This window comes from Chiroxiphia lanceolata, chromosome 4 (assembly GCF_009829145.1).
Source record: "Chiroxiphia lanceolata isolate bChiLan1 chromosome 4, bChiLan1.pri, whole genome shotgun sequence".
Classification (NCBI taxonomy): Eukaryota; Metazoa; Chordata; class Aves; order Passeriformes; family Pipridae; genus Chiroxiphia; species Chiroxiphia lanceolata.
In genome coordinates this window covers 51,183,178-51,203,536 of record NC_045640.1, presented here as the reverse complement: position 1 = coordinate 51,203,536, position 20,359 = coordinate 51,183,178, and the positions used below count along the sequence as shown (strand labels likewise).

The following is a 20,359-nucleotide window of genomic DNA, read 5'->3' as shown; positions in this document are numbered from 1 at the left end:
GGTGACATTTATCACCAAATGTAATCCTTTTTATTTTCAAATGACTTTGTGAATGGCACGTAGGAATTTTCTCACTCCTAGAATTACAGAAATAGTGTAATGGTGACTATTCTGCATCTCTGTATTGTTTCAGTCCAACAGAGATTACAGTTTGGAAACAGGAGGGAAGCATGAGTACCCCAGGTCTTGTGTTTTATAAACTAACACTTGTAAAATGCACATTAGTACAGTATTATACAGTTAACTAGCAGGCAGTGAGTAATGAGAGAGCTTTTGCACACCTGCTCCTCCTGGAACAACTTTTTCATGGTTGGGATTTTTTTTGCTCTCAGCAGTGAATAGAAAGGCAGGGAGGGCATGCATTGTGCATATGCAAAGTGTTTCAGCTGTGATGGAATGGGTTCAAGAGTGGGGTTAACTGGAGTGAAGGAAGCTAGCAGGACTCAGTAATGTGGTGAAATCGAGGCAATCCCTCCTTATCAGCATTTTATCAACAATATAACCTTAAATATTCAGTTCATCACTGATTCATCACTTTAATGTTTATCGTGATCCTTTAATACCTTGGTTGATTAGATCTATAAGCCGCTGTAATACAAAGAACTTTGCCCAAGGCAAATTAGAAGAAAAATCAGAGAAGGAGGGGAAAAAGCTCAACATTGATAAAAGAGTTAATTAAGTGAATTAGAAGGGAAGGTAATGTTTGCTTTTTAAAAAGTGGGGTAATTTTGTGTTCAGCATAATTTGAAAGTGGTGCATAACCCATAACCGACTTGGAGTATTACTTGTGAGGAAAGAAAATAAAGTTCTAAATAATATATGTAAAGCAAATAACTTACCAATATGGTATGTTATTAGTAACTTTAGGTGTTTTTGAGGCATTGTTTGGCATCGCAGTTTCAAAAGCTATTAAAAAATGTGTGGTGATTAGAAATTATGGCAGAGGGGAAGAAAAATTTTGTGATCTTCTAGAGTTGGCTCTATGAAAGCACACAGTTTGTCATAGCCTTAGTCCAGCGAAATTCTAGATGGGAATTTAGCATATATCCTCATGTACATTTAAGGGAGATATTTACTGGACTGGGTAGTATGTGTTGATGTAGCATACTGAACTGACAAAACACCTATTAATGTAGAATTCGTTCACTTTAAAATCTCTACCTGAAGGGTCATTGTAACAAGACCAAAATGTTTTAAACCAATCATAATGTTTAAAAATAAATTTTTAAAGTATTTTCAAATTGGGCAAAACAATGCAGGGTTTTTAGTTAAATACATACATTTTATGTATGCTTTTTAACAGGTGGCAGTGTTTACTGTGAATTCGATGTTCTGATTGAAATTTAAGGAGAGCAATGTGGAGTAAATGGTCAGAATGTAAAACTGAGATTCATGATTTAGGAAACAAAAGATGTTTTCCTTTAGCTTTTTTGGTCACTACTTCTGCCATTTGTATATCAAGTTTAATTGCAAAAAAAATGTGTTGGCTCTTCTTTGTGATGATCTGGTACAGTTAGTCTGCCGTTTGTATTTCATGAGGAACTGCATCACATTTCTCCTATATAAGTTTGATTGTACTTAGCTGACAGAAAATACTCAACTGGAATTACTTGTTCCATTTAAGAAAAAAAAGTAAGGAAACTATCCCACTTTTTTTTATTTCTTTACAGATCTGCAATTATGTTGGACCTGCAAAAGTAATTGTCCAGTTAGTAACTAATGGGAAATACGTCCACTTACATGCTCACAGCTTGGTGGGTAAATTTTGTGAAGATGGAGTGTGCACAGTTAATGCAGGACCTAAAGATATGGTTGTAGGGTAAGTCTGTCAACTCCTTTGTAAACCCGAGCACCAACACTGTAAGAAGCAATGCAGAAATACTGCTAAGGCAGCTACATGGAACACTAGTCTTCATGCTCTGATCTGTGTTTCGTTTGTATCTTAAACAGAAAAATCAGTGATGTTGCTGTTTACCTTTGTAGAATTTGTCCTAAGCAAGCTAAATAGGTTTTAGTAAATAATATTCACTTAGAATTTGTAGAATTTTAATCTCTTGGTGTCCAGTCCAAATTTGTATTGTAAGTCCATTCTTTAAAATGTAAGTAGATTTGATCAGAGAAGGGACTAAAGTTACTGAAGAAAAGCTTTTATTACTGCTTTGATCAATATTTATTTTTGTTGAAATTTGCCACTAGGAATATAATTAAGGCAAAATCATTAGAAAATAGGATTACTAAATTTGAAATTAATGCAAGACATGTATAAACATGAAAATACTAAATGAGTCAAACTTTCAAAGTTTAAAGCAGTAAGATTGTTGTGAAATTGTAGTTGGTCTGTTCTTGTTTAATTTAAAAGAATAATTGTTTATATCGGTAAATGAAGCTGAGGCTCCCAACTATGTTTTCAGGCTTAGATCAGGTTTCATGCTGGCTGTGAGTTTTAGTTCTGTGATCTCAAGAATGTCTTTGTTGGTGAAGAAGATGAAGTTTAAAAAGCTGAGAAGGTTGGGAGAGAGATATTCTTTTAAACTGTAACTTTTGATGTCCAAGCCCAGTGCACTGACTTTACCGAGAACAACAATTTAAATAGCTTTATTTTAAATGCTCCTTTTCATCTTGAAAAGTTTGGCTCATTTACTAACCTGTCTTGTTTTTCATCAGATGTCAGATGTTTAGAAACAGCTTTCCTGTCCTCACTTGACCTTCATGAAAATTGAGTTATTGTCTTGTTTTCATACTTCCAGATCTAATTGATTTTTAAATGTGCCAAGAGATTTTTACAAAAGCAGATCTTGCATTATGGAAGTTTTCATTCAAAGAGATACCTGAAGTGTCTAGATGAATGACCAGAGCCTTGTTTAAAATATTTTCTTTGGAAAATATTGCACTGTTGTAAGCTTCTTAGCTTGCTCTCCAAACCATTTTAAACAGATGGAGCTTATTCTGAGCAGTTTCTCTGCTTAACAGACGTACAGAATGACATATTAATGTCATTGCCAAGACAGAGCAAACAAAGTGTAACAACCAGATTTTCCAATGTTTTGTAAGTTGCCTTCACAGTGTAAGTCTGAAACCTGACAAATTACTACTTATGCCATAGAAAAATCCTGTGCACCCATAACATCACTGCCATATGATGGTGCTCATTTTACATGTGTTATAAGTTTGACTCAGTTTTGCTTGGTGGACAATTTACCCTCAAGAACTAATAGTGCCTAATTAAGCCTGTAGAGTCCTCCTTTTGACTTCAGTTGTGTAACCGTCTCTGGTAACAGAAAGACTGCCTGCTGCAGGTTTGGCATAAAGTATTAAGAAAATACCTTCCTCAACCAAAATTTGGCAGGTTTGCAAATCTTGGAATACTTCATGTCACAAAGAAGAAAGTGTTTGAAACTCTGGAAACACGCATGATAGATGCTTGCAAGAAGGGATACAACCCGGGACTCCTGGTGCATCCTGAACTTGGCTATCTGCAGGCAGAAGGATGTGGAGACAGACAGCTAACTGGTATGTAGAAATGATGGCCTGGTTTTAATTGATCTTTTACTAAAAACAGATTGAGCTTCTAAAAACACAGGTTCTTGGGTAGGAAAACAGCCTGTGGCTATGTGCATTAAGATCTGTTGTGCTGTTGATGTGTTTTAGGGAGTCTGAAACAAAGAGTCTTTGCTGTCAACAGACACATGAGAAGGAAGCAACTTCCTTCCATAGCTGCTTGTACCCACCTCTGCACCTATATTCCATTGCTCTTAAGCTGTTTAATAAACCATAGAGTAATTTTGCATTATTGCAGCAAGACATGATATCCTTAATTAACTTAGGGACCTCCTTTCAAGAACACTCTTTCCTTCAGCTGTGTTTCACCCGTGTCCTTGTAAAACCTGTGGTCTGTGTTGCTTTCAGGTACTGTGTAAAGGAGCCATCCTTCTTTTTATCACTCTTAACACCAGGAATTCCAGTGTCCTTAGTGGTGGCCCTTGTCCTTTTTTGCAACCATTATAAATTGAGAGCAGCAGATAGTAATTTTCTGTCTTTTAATTATATGCCTTAAGTAAGATCTGATGCACAAACTGCATTATGAGTGCAGTATAATTTGAATAGCTGCTCCTCTCTGCTTAAAAACAGAGAACCCGATGGATACTGTGTGAAAGAACACATTTCCTCGCTTTTGGTGCCTTTTGATAGTAATGTTTGTTCCATCTGTTTTGTTGTGGGTCCCCTACCCCCCTTGTGTTACTTCATCTGTCTCCTTGTCGGTTCCAGAACGAGAGAGAGAAATTATCCGCCAGGCAGCGATACAGCAGACGAAAGAAATGGATCTCAGCGTCGTGCGTCTCATGTTTACAGCCTTTCTTCCCGACAGTAATGGCAGTTTCACACGGAAACTCGATCCCGTTATATCAGATGCAATATATGACAGCAGTAAGTATGTTTGGCTTTAGTTACTTTTTAAATAAGGGGCAAGCTTTTGTCCGTACAAAAATGATGGGTAGATATTGCTATACATAGACTCATCTAGCCCCGCTGCTTGCCTGTTATTTGATGAATAACAGGTAAGTAGCCCATGGATAATTAGCCCCATGTCTGTCCAAGTACATATAGTATCGTTCTGGTTTTTAATGGATGGTGATGTAAGCCACCGAGCAAGATGTTATTTTGCCGTTAGCGTGTTTAATCCTGCCGCTTTTATTATGAGGATTTTGTAAATTCTTGTTACATTCGTAAGAAGGGCTTGAATTTTGCGGTTTTCGGTTGCTTTTTGTGACAAAGTCTTGTCACGCAGGATGTGAGGAAAAAATTACTTCAATCTTTGTTGAGAATTTGACACCTTTCAGTTTTGCTGACCATCTGCTTGTCCTTGTTTTGAGAGACTAACATAACCAGAGTTCTCAATTCATTTCCTTTAGATCTGTCAGTGTTTTTTGTACTTCTGTTACATCCCTCTGGTTTTTTTCTAAGTGAATCTTTTCACTTCATGTTTTCCCTTGTGCTTTTGATTATACTGACTCATTTTACCTGAATCCTTTCTGCTGCCTGAGTTATCCTCCCTGAGGCTGTGGATTACCATGTTCCTGATAGTCATTCTGTAATGACTCAGAAAAAGTACCATTTTTTTTCTTTTGCAACAGTCATGTCTATATCATTGCTTTTTAAGGGCAAAGTCTAGATGAAAAGGTATTAAATGCAACTATTCTACTATGTCCTGTTCCTTGCTATTAATTGGGAAATGTAGTGATGTCAAAAATTTTAACTTTAACTAAGGAGAAAAATAAAGGGGCAATTTGTAAGCGTGTTTCTGCTGTTGTAAGTTGCTACACAGATGTCAGTTACTAGTTTCTGATCTCCCAGGGGAATTCTTGAGTGTTAATTTCAGAAGAGTTTTCTTGGTTTGTTTGTTGTATATGTTTTTTCTAATACTCTTCTCTGGTACCATTCAAGCCTCTTTCACACAACAGACATAGCTTGTGGTAGCATAACTGCCTGTCACAGCTGCTTTTACTTATCAGATGATAGTTCTATCTGGAGGACCAATAGCTGTTTATCGATGCCTCTGCTAGGATCCACGGAGGTGGGCTTTTTTATCACAGTCCAGTAAACTGGCCAAAAACTGACATGCTTTCAAGTAAACCAGAGTATAAGCAAAGCATTGTATATAGTGAGATATCGAAAACAGCTCTCAAGAGTGTCAGGCTGTCAGAAAGCAGGGGAAAAAAAAAGCTATGTTCTCTTGTACTGCCCTTTTGTCATAAATTAGTACTAGTGCAGGGTGCTGGATGCAGTTCACTGCTGGGCTACTTTGCTAGTGGAGTAATTATGGACCTTATCTTATAGTTCATAGTTCAGTCAAAGCTTAGAGGATACAGGTTATGCCTTTCATATGAAAAGCTGTTCATTATTCATGTTTAAAAAAACAGACAAATTTAAGTAGGTTGTGTTGGAGGCTTGTCTTTCTATTGCATTTCGGTGTGTTTTGCTTGGTTGGTTTTTTTTAAATCTTTAACTGTATGAAGTTAAGCATTTTTTTAACCTTCCCTTTCAACAGAAGCTCCCAATGCCTCCAACTTAAAATTGTAAGAATGGACAGAACAGCAGGGTGTGTGACAGGAGGGGAAGAGATTTACCTTCTCTGTGACAAGGTTCAGAAAGTAAGAGTCCTGAGTATTTTAAGATGCACCAGGGTGTTCATCTGGAGTGAAGCCTGCTATGCTGCCTTAGTATTCTCCCACTCTGATACTGCAGCAGGATTTGTAAGCACACAGCCTTTCTGGAAGTCATGCCAGCAGTCCAAAAAATTAATAAATCAAAATAGTCTCTTGCAAACAAATTCAGCTTGTGTTGCTTCCATGGAGACCATGTGATCACCTTTGTTCTTCTCAAGAGTTTACTCTTACCCATATTCTGGATTTTTTTGTGGGTAGTGGGTCCTGGGTGACATTTGACTCCATTAACTTAACACCTGCTCTGAATTATTCTAAGTTTATGATTTATCATTAAGTTCCTGATTATAAGGAGTAAGTATGAACATTCTCTGTTGACCATGGATGGGAACTTAATGTGTTCAGCTCTACTGCTAGTAACTTCATTTTTATGTATATGCTAACAGTAGAGATTACTCTATGTAAACATACTCTCATAGGTTCATTTTCAGTCTCTGCTCATGGCTTTGAATGTATCGAATTTGGCAGTGTGCATTTGGATGCTTTGTTTTTTGTATAGGAAGATAATGGTTAATATGGTTGATTGTATTTGGGCTAAACTAAAAAGAAAAACCATGGGAATGGGGGAAGTCCTTTGCGTTTCTCAGGTATAGGTAGTGCTTGAGACTCTCTGGTGTAGATTGCGTGGTAGAGTGGGTACCCTGTTCTCATCTATTTGGAATCAGTTCCTGCACATGTTGTTAAAATCACACTGACATTTTCTGTTAAGGCAGGCTGTCCTTTTCCATCTCTCTTTCTTGCAAATGCCCTTCTATGAATTAGGGAAGAGAGAGGGCTTTGGGGACTTCCAGGGACTTAGAAAAGAGATAGAGCTTTGAGGGCTTCTTAAAAGAAGGGACTTTGAAAAAACTATTTCCCTTCAGTAGTGTATCTACCCTTTGCCATCAGGGCTGAGATAAAACATAACTCTTGTGCACAAATAAATAAATAAATGTCTGACTCAGTGGAAGCCCTGCGGTGGGGTTTCCCCTCAGCCAGATCGGGGTTTCCCTGACCTCATTGCTTTCAGAAACCTCATGCCTGAAGGAACTTGAGCATGCAGGACAGCAGGACTGGAACTGGTGGTTCACAGTCTTGAGTCTAGCAGGTGTTGGATCAGAGGAAACAGTCTGTCTGCTCCAGAAGCCTGTCCTGCATCAGTCACCCTAAGAGAGAATGGGCTTTTTCTGGGTTTTTTTTCTTGCCAGGAGTGCCGGGAAAGGAATTTGCTAGTGTGACGTTTCTCAAAAAAATATAAATAAATAAATACAAAGAGAATGAAAGAAGATTCGCTTAGAGGAGCAAAAGCCAAATGACGTGTTTCTGGCCTGTGCTGTGTTTGGAGGGTGAAGGATCGCTGCTGACATGCTGCTCACTCACACCCTCCCCGCCTCTCTGGGCTGCAGCTCCAAAGTGGCACTCTGCCAGCAGCAAGCGGAACTTGAACTGTGGCACTTCAGGTTTTGCTACAGTTTTTTGAACTGAAACTGTTGGAGGAGAGAGGGTGGTTTCTACATTTCACGCTTCAAGTTCTCCCCTCCTTACATGTTGGTTTCAAATAAAGCTCCTCTGGAATGTTTTATAGCCCTAGAATAGGAAGAGGTAGTGAACCTAGTTCTCTTTTCACAGCTCAGTAAGTAGCAACTTCAGTGAAGTCATTACAATCAGGCTGACCTAACATTGGTGTCAAAAATGGGTTATTTCTGATGTTTTCATAAAATGGATAAAGCTAATTGATGTATTGTGTAATATTGTCATTCAGCCAAAAAGTAAATGTGTTGATTTTTATCTGAAAATAAACTTAGCCAAGGTTAAACAAATGCCCAAACATCCCAAGTGTGTTTCTTTCATTCTTTGCAGATGATATTCAAATACGTTTCTATGAGAGGATGAGAATGGTGGTATGTGGGAAGGCTTTGGAGATTTTTCTCCTACAGATGTACACAGACAGGTAAGTAACACAGCATTTGTCATTTGTTAATGATTTTCTCATCTCTGTAAACTAGGATTATATTATAGTTAGTAAATGAGGTGAAAGCATCTGTATCCTGTACTGACCTCTTCTTTGGCTGGTTACTTCCTAGTAACAATACAAACTTAACAGTTCTTTAAAGACCTACATTAGGTAACTATGCAGGTTGGGAATACAATGCAAGGAAATTGGGAGATGCACCAGTGTAAATTGGGATACGATATATAAACAGCTCTGAGAGCTCCTGTGAACACAGTGATAAAGCCACAGAATAGATGCTAAATGATGGGGGGACAAACAGTGCAGTACTAACATATGTGATGGGTGGTACTTTGCATGACAGTTCTGTCTTTCCCTAAAGGCCTTAGGACTCAACCTCAGGAGTGAAACTGAAAACTACAATGGAAGTTATTGTTGTAACAGCCCTTTGCTGCAACTTTTTGGCCTCCCAAGCTGTAAACCAACTCCTACAAAACAGTGCAAACGTAAAAACAAGCTGTCAAAACCCATGCTCCGTGATAGTTATCTTCCTATTGTTTCCTTCACAGTTTGCTATTGTGTTCAAAACCCCCAAGTATCGCGATGTCAATATCACAAAGCCGGCGTCTGTGTTTGTACAACTGCGGAGGAAATCGGATCTGGAAACAAGCGAACCAAAGCCTTTCCTCTACTACCCGGAAATTAAAGGTAATTCATTAAACCTTTCTGTTTATATATTGGAACAGAAACTGTAGGGTCCCTAGAAGTGCTTTTAATAAGTTAAGACTTGCTGGATAAGGACTTTTTTTTTTTAGTTGTTGTTTTTAGAAAATATTATATTTGCCTCCTAATTTTGGGCAGAGCCAATATGAAGTGTGGTAGCTTTATAATGGCTTTGTAGGTGTTTTTATTGGACTGGTAGGCAGTAAATCGACGAATATTTTCTGAGTGAGGCTCGCTCATGCACACATGCCTGTCTCTACGGTAGATGGCACTCTCTTCCTCTGAGTTTCTGCAAATAATATCTGAGGGCGTTTTTACTGTCAGTAATTTCAGCTGAAACCTTAAACCAAAGATTGGTTGGTATCTGGTGGAAAAGGTACGTATTTTGCAGTTCTCACATTTACCATCATGCCAAGTCACTGATTTTTTTGAATTTTCCAAGACCGAGACATTCTTGTGAGAGCAGGGAAAGTGCTGTTGCAATCTCTTGTGTTTAAAATTTCAGTTACTTTGCAGGAGTAGAATAGTTGGTATTGGACCTGCTTCCCTAAATTATTAGCGAAAAGAAGTTTAACTAGCAGATCTGTGCCCTTTTGAAGTCTGCATTTGAAATGTTTGACATGAACGGCAGGAGCAATGGTTTTAAATACCAATAGTGTTAATGATATGGAAATGCCTTGAGGCCCAAGTCATAATTGCTGTTTTATTGTATTAAGACAATCTTTCTGCTTAACAGTTTACCTGCCTGCAGGTTACACTATTAAGTTCTAATCTAGAATGTTTTCTATGTTTTCTGTGCCTAACTTAGAGCTGTGTTGAAATCAGTTCCCTGTCAAAATCTCTAAAATGTGTGTGTCTGAAAGCATGAGTGGTAAGGGACTCAGGATAGCTGGAGAGGGAGAGATGGTGGTTCATGTCCAAGTGAGTCTACTTTACACCTGTTATAATAAAATAGAAGAAAACATGCATTCACTAAAGCTTTCAGAGTTGCCAGAGGATTTCTTCTTGGTGATGATTTCAGGAACCTCTTGCATAAGCGTTATGGGAAGTGAGGTATACAACTGCAGAGCGAAGTTGCCAGATTTAAAGCAAACCGCTTTTATATGTCTCTCAATGGAGTAAAATTAATTGAACATGATGTGCATTTTCAGATCATACAACCTAATCATAAAATTACCATTTAGGAACATTTGTTACAAGTGTTCACACAAACTCAGACATATGTATGGGCTTTTTTTGTTTGTTTCTCTGACTAGATTGCTCTCTAGAGTTTTCTGTCCTCGTCAGTGTGAGTATGCCTGATGTGTGCATGCATATGTACTTACAGATCATGTATGCCTGGAGATAATGCACGTGTATTTTTCAGTGTACTGTTTCATGTGTTCAGCTGTCTCATTGTGCCTGTGCACGAAAGTTCTTTTTGTCATAGGCTATTGAAAACTACTAGATGGTTTAATAAACAGATGATATTTTCTTCTTTCTCACAGTTCTACTGGATTTTAACCCATATAATGTTTGTATCCCTATTTTTGTAGCTCTTGCAATGACATTTTTCACTTTTCCCAGTCACTGCAGTAATCCTTTTAAATCTTTGTGTTTTGCTTTCCAGGGGGGTTAAGTCTTATTTTGAACTTACACTATAAATACATTCAGGTTTTTTTTCTACTGCTGCTTAGCATGGTTTGGCAGTATTATGTCCTGGTTGAAAATAAGCTGTCGTTGTTCTAGGAGCTTTTAAGCTATTTTAAGTAAATAATTTCAAACAAGCATGGTTTTCACCATCACGTACCATCCCTTAAACAAAAGTTCAGAGGACACTGCAGATACCTCTGATAAGGGTCCATTTCTCAAGTAGATTTGCTTAGTAGAAGAGCCTGTGCTTATATTCCCCAAAGACAAATGTTTTTGAACAAGTTTGTGGTTTGGGGCACTTGTGCTGATTTAGGACTTGGCTTAGACATTTTAGGACCACTGATTTCTAGGGCTCTAAGTACACAAGATACTTTTGAAGGAATCTCTGAGCCCCCTAAGGCATCTCTGCATGTGTCCCCTGCAGTCTGAGCACAAGGCACTGACACAACTGAAGAGACAACACAGGCCCCAGCTATGCTGCTGGTCTGACTGGGGACTTGGCACTAGCTTGTTTCTTGGAGGAATTCTCACTGCTCCAGTACGTACGAAGTTAGGTTCTGTTATTTGGAGTTTGAAGAAAGTTGCCTCTTCTTACCACACTCCGCATTTTCCTTTCTAAAGTAGTAAACTGTAGTAATGCTTTCTGTATGCACGTCTGTGCTGTGCATGGCCAGCAGTAGGACTGACTCCCTCTCCTGTCTGTTCCTTCTATCCCAGATAAAGAAGAAGTGCAAAGGAAACGACAGAAGCTCATGCCTAACTTCTCTGATGGCTATGGTGGAGGCAGTGGCACCGGAGGTGGTGGCATGTATGGAGGGGGAGGTGGCGGTGCTGGCTCTGGTAAGGCAGTGGTTTTGAGTGAAGAGGGAAAGGGGGTTCTACTTTGAGAGCAGGATAGATGTTTATTCTGATTTTTAAAATGTGGTGAGGATTTTGTCTCCTCCTAGGTAGATAAGACTTGACTCCGTTGCCTTTATAATAGTGTCACTCAACTGAATCAAGCATCTCCTTGTTTTCTAAACACTTCCTCATCTCCTTTGCCTTCCTACTTTGGAAGCTTTGTTGCCTCCTGGGGCCTTGAAGGCACTGAAATTCATGAGACAGCTCAGTTAAGTACTGTATTGGATGCTGAAAATTAAACAGGTTCTGAATTATTTCTTGGACCACTAGTGGTATTTGGCAAATTAACCCTGTTAGTGCAAAGAACTATTAAAAAATTGGAGATTCTATTTAGTAAATTTTCTACAGTGCTCTATCTGTTGAAGTTGGAGTGTATCTGATACGCAGGATCATAAGAGCATTGCTTTGGTTCTTGCAGCAGAGCATTAAAAATCTATAGATCAGCAAATGTCATCTGAACAGCAACGCTTTTTTTAGAGCAGGGAACAGAGCAGCAGTTTTCAAACTGTAACATGTGTTGCCTGCAGCACATCTATAGCATAACACCAGAATACAATCTGTTGTGGTCACAAAGATTCAGAAGCATAGAGGCAGCTTGTGATGTCTCTGAGTTTTAGATGAAGCATATAGTGATATTACATTTGTGTGGTCTTACAAATATCGGGGTAGAGAGTGTCACTAGCCAATCACTTAGAATTTCTTTGGATTTTTGGAGAGGTGGGGGAAAGCTCACCTTTAGCATGGAAATTTATTATAATTGGATGGAATAGAGCAGAAGGTGTGCAGAAAACAAAATCCACTTCTTTAGCTTCACGTTCTCCTAGGTGGTGTTTTCATTGCTTTAGGATGCAATTCTGTTAATTCTTAATCTTCTTCCTTTCTTTAGGGTTCAGTTATCCTTCATATGGATACTCTGCTTTTGGAGGGATGCACTTCCACCCTGGCACAACAAAGTCCAATGCTGGAATGAAACATGGTAACAGTAAAAATGTCATTCTTCCAAGAGTTGAATTGAGTTTGACCTTCTGTATTTTCTTCTGCAGTATGAGCCCAAGTGTCATGCAGGTCTAGCTAAGCGATTATAATTATACTGCCCTGCTTCTCTTTTTTCCTCTCCTAATCTGCCTTAACAGCTGTGTGCATGTTCCTTTTTACTTCTGACTCCTGAGAAGCAGTCGCCAAAACTCCTCCATGTGCTTCTGTATTCAGCGTATGTTTCAAGCAACAGCCCTTTTACTTGCTTGAATGTGCTGATTACAGGTGACCCAAGGACTAGACCAGAGAAAATGTATCTTCCTTTGTTGCCACAGTCTGGTACTACACAGTAGCCCAGAGAAATCAGTGGAAAAGATTAAATTGTTAATAAGGACACTATTGGCTTCCTATAATAGGAAGGTAATTTCAGATCTACACGTTGAATACTCTGTACTTATTTCCACAATCTCAGGGATGGATTTTCCGTTAGGAAAACAAAAATGAATATGAATAATTCTGCTAGATTTCCTGAGATTACTTCAGACTTACATTCTTGTACCATAAAAAGAGAGGTACATCTGTTGTAATATATGAAAGTTTATTTTTAAAGCAGAGGCTGTCAAAAACATAACTTCAGAGCAAGTTACATCACTATGTCTGTCCGTGTGCATTGGCATCTGAAATTGTATGATTCATGAGTTTAATGATAACACCTATGTTAAAGTAAATTTTTATATTGATTCTTCAGGGTTTGGTTTTGTCTAGTTGAGCTTTAGCACTTGCATTAAAAAAGCAACAGTATTGGACACTAACAATTCTAATTTTTGTTAGAAGGACTATCAAATAGCACAGCTGAACAAACCAGGAAGAGCTCTGATAAACAAAGTGACAAATGGGACACAAAACATGATGTGAAGGTGGAAACTGTGGAGAGGACTGTGTGCAGAATGTCTGCTGATAATGAGGAGAAGGAGGATGCTGCTTCTTCCTGTAAAACTGAAGTAACCGAAGCAGATTTCAGGTGGCAGGGTAAGTGAACAAGTAAATGTATTTATTTAGGGTAGATCAAACTGCTGTAAGGGTAAAGCTAGTGTAAAAGGCCTGGAAACTCCATAAATGTCTGCTTGCTGTTTTCAGAACATGATAATGCCTCCTGGAGGAAACAGGAGGGATTCCCTTCCGCTAAATCTAAGGTCCCTCCCCATACACAGTTCTGTAGGTAAACTGTTGTACTGCCACTGGGCACTTGAGCTTCTGCTTGTCATGCAAAGGAGATGAGACAGCTTATCCTGCTGGGCATGTTTAACACTGCCTTTTTAATAAACCTGTATAAGGAACAGCCGCAAGCAGTGAAGGCACAAGGGATACAATTCAGCAGTTGACTTGGCTTTTGATATTTGATAGACTGTAATGGATGTGTAATGGATGTTGGCAGTGATTGCAGAAAAGAACTACTGCAACAACACTGTTAAATTGCATGCAAAGTAGTGTTACAGGTTTGAATTTAAAATGAAAAGGTATCTTTTCCCATATGGCAAATACCCAGTAAAATAACTGTTGGGTAGCAAAGTGTTATGTATCAAACAAAACGGGAGGAAGGCAAGAGTAGTCAATAGAAATGATTTAGCAGCAGAGTTGTAAAATATACAAAGACTACAAATCACCCTCTCCCAGAGGAAGACATTCTTTTCCTGGATTGTTTTTTAAAATAATTGATGGACACTTTTTTAAAGGAATTGAGTAATTGTGCTTATCATAAAATCAAAAAACCAACAGTTGGATTACAGAGACATGCTAGCAGTAGGAATTGAGCAGGAAGGAATGTTTTGTTCTTGGCTCTTACCAAGTGCAACATGATCTAGACCACTTTAGTTGTTCCTTGGATCAGGGAGAGGGCACGTTATCTTGTGTGTATCAGCCATGTAAGGCACTTGCTATTAACAACACTAGAAACCATGGCTTGGGAAACCCAAGTGGCATAATAGCTGGGTTTTAGTTGTAAAGCTTCTTGTGGTCTGAGAACAGATGGTGCTCTTGAAAAAGCTGAAGGAACTTGCTGTTTGCAGTTCTGGTTGTGATAAATCACGTGGCTGGTTCAGAGAGCAAAATCTTTTGCTGATACGAAGAACTGATAATGTCTGTTTAGCAGTCATGAAGGAGAGGGGCCTGAACTGTTAACTGTCTTCTGAGTAATGAATGTTGTAGGCAAGAAGTTGACCTTGACCATTTCTTTCTGTATCTACTGTAATGGCATGAAAGGAGGCAACTTCTAGCTCCAGGTTATATGAAGAATGGGTGCAGAAGAACAGGCTTCATAAAACAGCTACTGTAGGCTAGATCATTTGGGTATTAGACTAAAAGATGCTTGTAGTATTTTGAAGGATATTTTTTCTGTGTTTGATATGGAAAACCAGGGAGTTTCAGCATCTAGTTCATTGGTCTTTGGAAATGTCTAAATGAGAAAGACCAAATTGCTTAACGCCCTTTACCCTGACTATTTATCCTGAACATAACATCCGTTTAATGCTATTATTTAGTGTAAAGAGGTAAATAGCAAATATGAATGTAGCAGCCCAGGCATGCAGTGGAGCAGCCACAGTGATGTATTGGTTGGAACAATAAGCTTCGTGGATAGCTGAGTAAGTCTTTGCCTTACAGAAATGGTGAATTCCTGTTCATCAGGGATACACTTCTGACCCAGTCTAAATGCCTGGTTTTGTGTAACTGGAAATCCTGGGTATTGTTTCCCCGTGTGCGCTTTAAATGATGAAGTCTGTTGTACTTGTTTGCTCTTAGTAATTTCCAGCCTTATGAGGTTTTATGGAAACATGAAACTGTTCAAAGTGCAGGCTGGTTTCAGATGATACTTCTCAAAATGATGACTGTAGTTTAAGAGTTCATCTGTTTCATTTTCACTAGTTTCTTGCTGATACAGAACCACGAAAGTATTGACAGAGCAGCCTGAGTTACTTTTTTTTCCGCAAATGAGTTTCTTTTCTCTCCTTTCTCCCTTTTGTCTCTCCATCACGACAAATTCTACTTTTTGAAATCTCAGTGGTTGTACATTTTATAAGTCTAAAATCAGGATACTACAAATAGTAAGCAGTATAAAAACTGAAATGTTTAAAACAGGAGCTGTGCTGCTGCTGTACAGCAGGAGAGACTGCATGATGTGAGTCTGAGGAGCACAAAGCCTCGTGTTTATTTCATGGCTTTTCTGTGAGCATCTGTGCAATATTTGATGGGTCACTTAGGCTTCTTGTACCTCAGTCTCCTCAAGGCAAAACTATTCAGAACTGCATGAGAGTTTTTTTTTTAATTGCTCTATAGACAAGAGTCAGAGGTAGCTTCCAGGGTTTGAGTGTTCTCAGGGTTCCTGCTGCCTGAATGCTCAGCATGCACCTAGTTTTGATTCCAAGGGATTCGGTTTCCTCTGTTCTTATCTCTCAGAAGTAATTAGTGAATCAGTGAATAATGCTTGGTGGTCTGCACTTTGTATTTCAAGGACAGCACAAATGCCTATTGAAAGAAGGTGGTGTTCCAAGGAAGAGAACCAAACTGATGAAGACAAAACTTTGTGTTGCAGATTCTCTGTTCCTGGAGAAGGCCATGCAGCTTGCCAAGCGTCACTGCAATGCTCTCTTTGATTATGCTGTGACTGGAGATGTGAAGATGCTGTTGTCTGCTCAGCGCCATCTCACTGCTGTCCAGGATGATAATGGAGACAAGTGAGTTGACCCCACTATGCTTACTGGGTTAAAACTGATGATTTTAGTGGCAGAATGGTGTAGTCAATTTGTTCTGTCCCTTGTGTGTGCCAATCACAGATGGCAGCACTGCTCTCATCAAATGAATATCTTTCTCCTTTGTGCTGTTTGGAAGAGGTATGGCTGTGATTTAGAAGTTCTTGTTGCATTTGCAAACAAGTTGTGCACACTACAAAGTTCATTGATCCAGTACCTGTCAGAAAGTACTCTGGTCACTGAGGGTATGTTGAGCATGTTGTGCGTTTCTTTGCCATTTTTTACTTACAATCTTGACTGAGCATACACAATGGATGAAGATCCACAGGTTGGTGCTGAAGGGGAGAGTGCCCTGTTTTTTATTCCATGCAAGTCCTTAAGTCTTTATAGGAAGCTTAAAGTAAGAGATTCACTGGGAGATGTAGAAACAATAGCTGGAGGGTCCATACTGCTTTTCTCCCACTGAAACCAACGTCTTCCCAGAGGACATTATTTTGCTCTTGCTTACATCTATACTGTACTGTTGTCTTCCAAAGGATTGCACAGATGTTTGTGGCAGACTTGGCTGCTAATATTTGCTTATCAGTCCTTCAGTAATGTGAGCTGGAGCAGAAATCCATTTTGTTCCTCTACAGCTATGCAGATTCTGTGGAACTCAGAGTGAAATACTGTGAGGAACTAATGATTAGTAGTTACTTAAAATGAAATTCAGAAGAAGCAGCTCTGAACGTTTGCAAAGATAATCTCTGGTATAAGCAAGTGACTATCACATCCTCACTTCTCAGCTGGCAGGCCTTGAGCAGGCCCTGTGCAATCACCAATATTTCCTTAAATTGTAGTATTTTATACAGTAGAAGCCACACAAGCCTTGAGGTGTGCAGCTAGAATGAAAAATTACAAGTGATTGAGACCTGTATCCCTGTTCAATTACTCTATGAAAGGTTACTACTTTCACTCCACTTTTGGTGAAAATAGGTCTCAGATTACACATAGAGGACTGCACAATCACAGAGAGCTACTTTACTCGCTTTGCTTTCCAACTGGCAACCTAATGTCTGCTTTCAGGAAAGCAGGAATATGAAAGAGGCAGGAGCTAGCAACAAAATCTGCCAGCACTTTGGACAACACAGCTTCTGTGTTTAAAATGAAACAAGGGGGATAGAGGAGTATTGAGCAAGTAGGACCTGCCCCTCAGATTTGGACTTGCAGAGCATTTCAACTAAATCAAAATACTTTTCAGAATGATGATAAATAGTTGTTTTGTTCCTGAATCAAGAAGTATCGGCAAGCTCAAGTTCATGTTGCCTTTCTCCTGGGATGGATTTTAGTCTGTGAGCACATCGTACACCTGTTTTACTTCATAACACTTTTAAAAAGAGAAGCTTTGGTGACTGTCTTCCATCTCTCTCTTGGAGGGAGGGGGAAGGTTAAAAATCATAAATAAATTTCCCTGACTTTCACTTTAATCATTAAAATTATATGGCAACAAATAGAAAATTTTTGCTTAAGCCTTAAAAAAATGTTGCTGTCAACAGTTTTGCTCACCTGTCATCAAAGCAGTACGCAGGGAATGAAAATACCTTTAGTGGGCTTGTGTTGTGTTTTATGGCCGTGAGACAGAACACAGTAGTCTATGAGTAGAGTATCTTTACAAGTAACACCGGCTGTGACTGCATTTGTACCATTTGTACCAATACCATTCCTCTGATGGCTCCACAGGGATGCAGATAGGCATGTTTTCTGTATATGCATGTAGGACTGTTTAAGAAGTGGAACTGACTGCCCTTTTGTGGTCTGTTCAGTGTGTCTTTACAGTATCACATGTAGAGGCAGGATAAAATTAAAATACTTGCTGCAGAAAAGAGAATTAAAAGCAGTAGAAGAGCATATGTGTTCTGAAGTGAGATTTGGAAATAAAATGTCAGCATAGTAAGAAGCATCTCCCAGAGCGCAGAGAACAGCTCTTTTCCAGTAATGGCGGGTCTGTTTGAAAAGCACAGGAGACTTGGAGGTAAAGTGCCATGGTACTGCCTATGGCAGTGTCTAGAACCAATAAAAAGGGCCCTGCAGGTTGAATTTGGTTTGTAAATTATATTTTTTCCTTTGTTAAATTATCTTGCTTGTTTTGAGTGCTCTCAGTCTCAATTTCAAGATCACTCTATGCCCTGAATGGCATGGAACTTCTTTTATTTTTCTGACAAAAGTGCAATCTGAGACTATTCAGTATTTCTGGAGCAGCATACAGACACAGCACATGTCCCATGTGATATCGTGTGTCAGCAGCAATATGCTAAACAGATGAGACTAGAAGCTGGCCAGCACCTGCTAAAGAGAGCTTGGCATGATATGTTTAAAAACAAAGAGCATGACTTCCAAATGAAGGTCTCAAGGGAACAAGAAATAGCGACTCTGTTGGACAGGGGTGATGGGAATTCAAACCTTGATTTTGTCTTGGTGTCATTTTGCTACTCTGGCTGATGGTGAGGGACCCGCTCTGAGGGAAGAGCACTGGAAAGGCCATTGCAATTAACCCAGTAGAAGTGTCTCCCTACACAGTCACTGATGTCCCGAGCAGGGTTTTTTGTTGGCATGACGTCTGTGGCACTGCTGCAACCTTGTGTTGTTTAGTCACCAGGCCTGAGTCCTCAGTCAGTTTTCTGTTTGAAGAGTGAAGGAAACCCAACAGATCTGGTCCTGGGGAACCCCCAAGGGAAAATCTGCTTGGAGGCAGAGGGGCCTGTGGAAATTCTGCAGGAAGCTTTGACAGTGAGAGGTGTTCATCTGCTGCTAATTCAAAATATAAAAAAAACAAATGAGCAAAGAATCTGGGGATTTTCTGAAGCAATTGTTTTGTGCTACATATTTTGTATATTAGACTAGAAGTAAAGTTATGCTCAGGGTCGGCAAAGGCTATTCTGAGTTTGCTTTTGTGATTGAAAGGTAAACAGTTACCTTCTCACTTGCTTTTTTTAATGTTGGGGCTCATTTTAAGTGCTAATATTTAGTGCTGGAATCATTACCTCTAATAGTCAAGTGTTTATGTCAGAATTCAGTCAGATCTACAGCAAAGCCTTGAAATTTTTATAATAAATTTGAAAACAGTCTGAATTTGTTAATCTGCTTTTGTTTGTTTCAGTGTCCTTCATTTAGCAATTATCCACCTTCATAGTGAGCTGGTGAAAACCTCTTGGAAGTGATGCCAGATTGAATTACAATGACATCATTAACATGCGAAATGACCTCTATCAGGTGGGCAATTGTGGTGGTACAAGTGTTGCTGATTGTCTAGCCAGTAAAAGAGAAATTGCTTCTGTGGGAAAGAGAGGAGATCTGACAATTCAAACAAGTTTAGAAACACAATGACATATTGTAAGGTGGTGGAGGAACCAGAGCCGTTTTCATAAGTTTAGTCCATAACTCCCCTGGATGTTAACAGAAGTGTCTCCATGGGTTAATTGCAGAATAGGCCAAAAATGGTAAATTCTTCAGTTCATGTCTTCAGTGTTTGGCTTCTCTGTTCCTAAACCAGCGGTATGGATTACACTGTGCCAGCTCTGGGCTCTTTTGACCTTTTAATGTAGGTAATTCGGGATCATGAGCCAGTTGCTGCATCTCAGTTATCTAAAGGCACGTGAAGCCATAGTAACCTATTCCCTTCCTACAGCCCAGATTGTATTTGTGTCGTCACATGAGCACCAAAGATTTCCCTTTTTATTTCTAGATTCGTATTATAGTAAAACCAAAAAAAATAAGCCTGTTTCCATGTCTTTTACCTTGGAGGAAAAGAACTCTTAACTGCCAGGCACAATTCTGTCTCCTCAGCTTCATCTGTGACAGAGTCTGAGCTGTTTGTATTGTAACTCATGTTTTAAAAAGAGCTGTGGGAACCTGCCTGAAAAGGAATCTCTTCTAAAGAGATTGTGTGCACCATTTGGCTGTCGCACAGGTAACCAGCTGGGACATTACACAGCAGCACTCTGACACTTGTGTTGTTTGTTTTGCTGTCAACAGTAGAGGCCGGGGTTTTTTTCTATACAGATAGTCCCAGAAGGTTTGACTCCTTTGTTTTCTTTCACATTTCATTTTGTGTTCATATAAGGCAAGTTTGAAATGTGGAGGCTGATCAAAGCAAGCAGAAGATTCTGAATTGAATTCTGTGCCCTCTGTTTAACAGAAACCAGAAGCAAAGCTGTGCTCCACACAAGAAATAAATCCCTGACTACCAGGACCTCTAC

At 39.2% G+C, this 20,359-nt stretch overlaps 1 protein-coding gene across 1 annotated transcript in view; it reads left to right on the top strand.

The window, feature by feature from the left end:
* Positions 1–20,359, top strand: part of NFKB1 (nuclear factor kappa B subunit 1) — a 54,697-nt gene that overhangs the window by 27,246 nt on the left and 7,092 nt on the right. Inside the window, 15 exon segments of the mRNA XM_032684882.1 lie at positions 1,671–1,819; positions 3,347–3,510; positions 4,267–4,425; positions 6,047–6,064; positions 6,067–6,149; position 6,182; positions 8,061–8,081; positions 8,084–8,151; positions 8,721–8,859; positions 11,224–11,346; positions 12,293–12,382; positions 13,213–13,410; positions 15,968–16,109; positions 19,261–19,308; positions 19,310–19,373. Of these exon segments, the coding sequence (XP_032540773.1) occupies positions 1,671–1,819; positions 3,347–3,510; positions 4,267–4,425; positions 6,047–6,064; positions 6,067–6,149; position 6,182; positions 8,061–8,081; positions 8,084–8,151; positions 8,721–8,859; positions 11,224–11,346; positions 12,293–12,382; positions 13,213–13,410; positions 15,968–16,109; positions 19,261–19,308; positions 19,310–19,373 (1,467 nt within the window).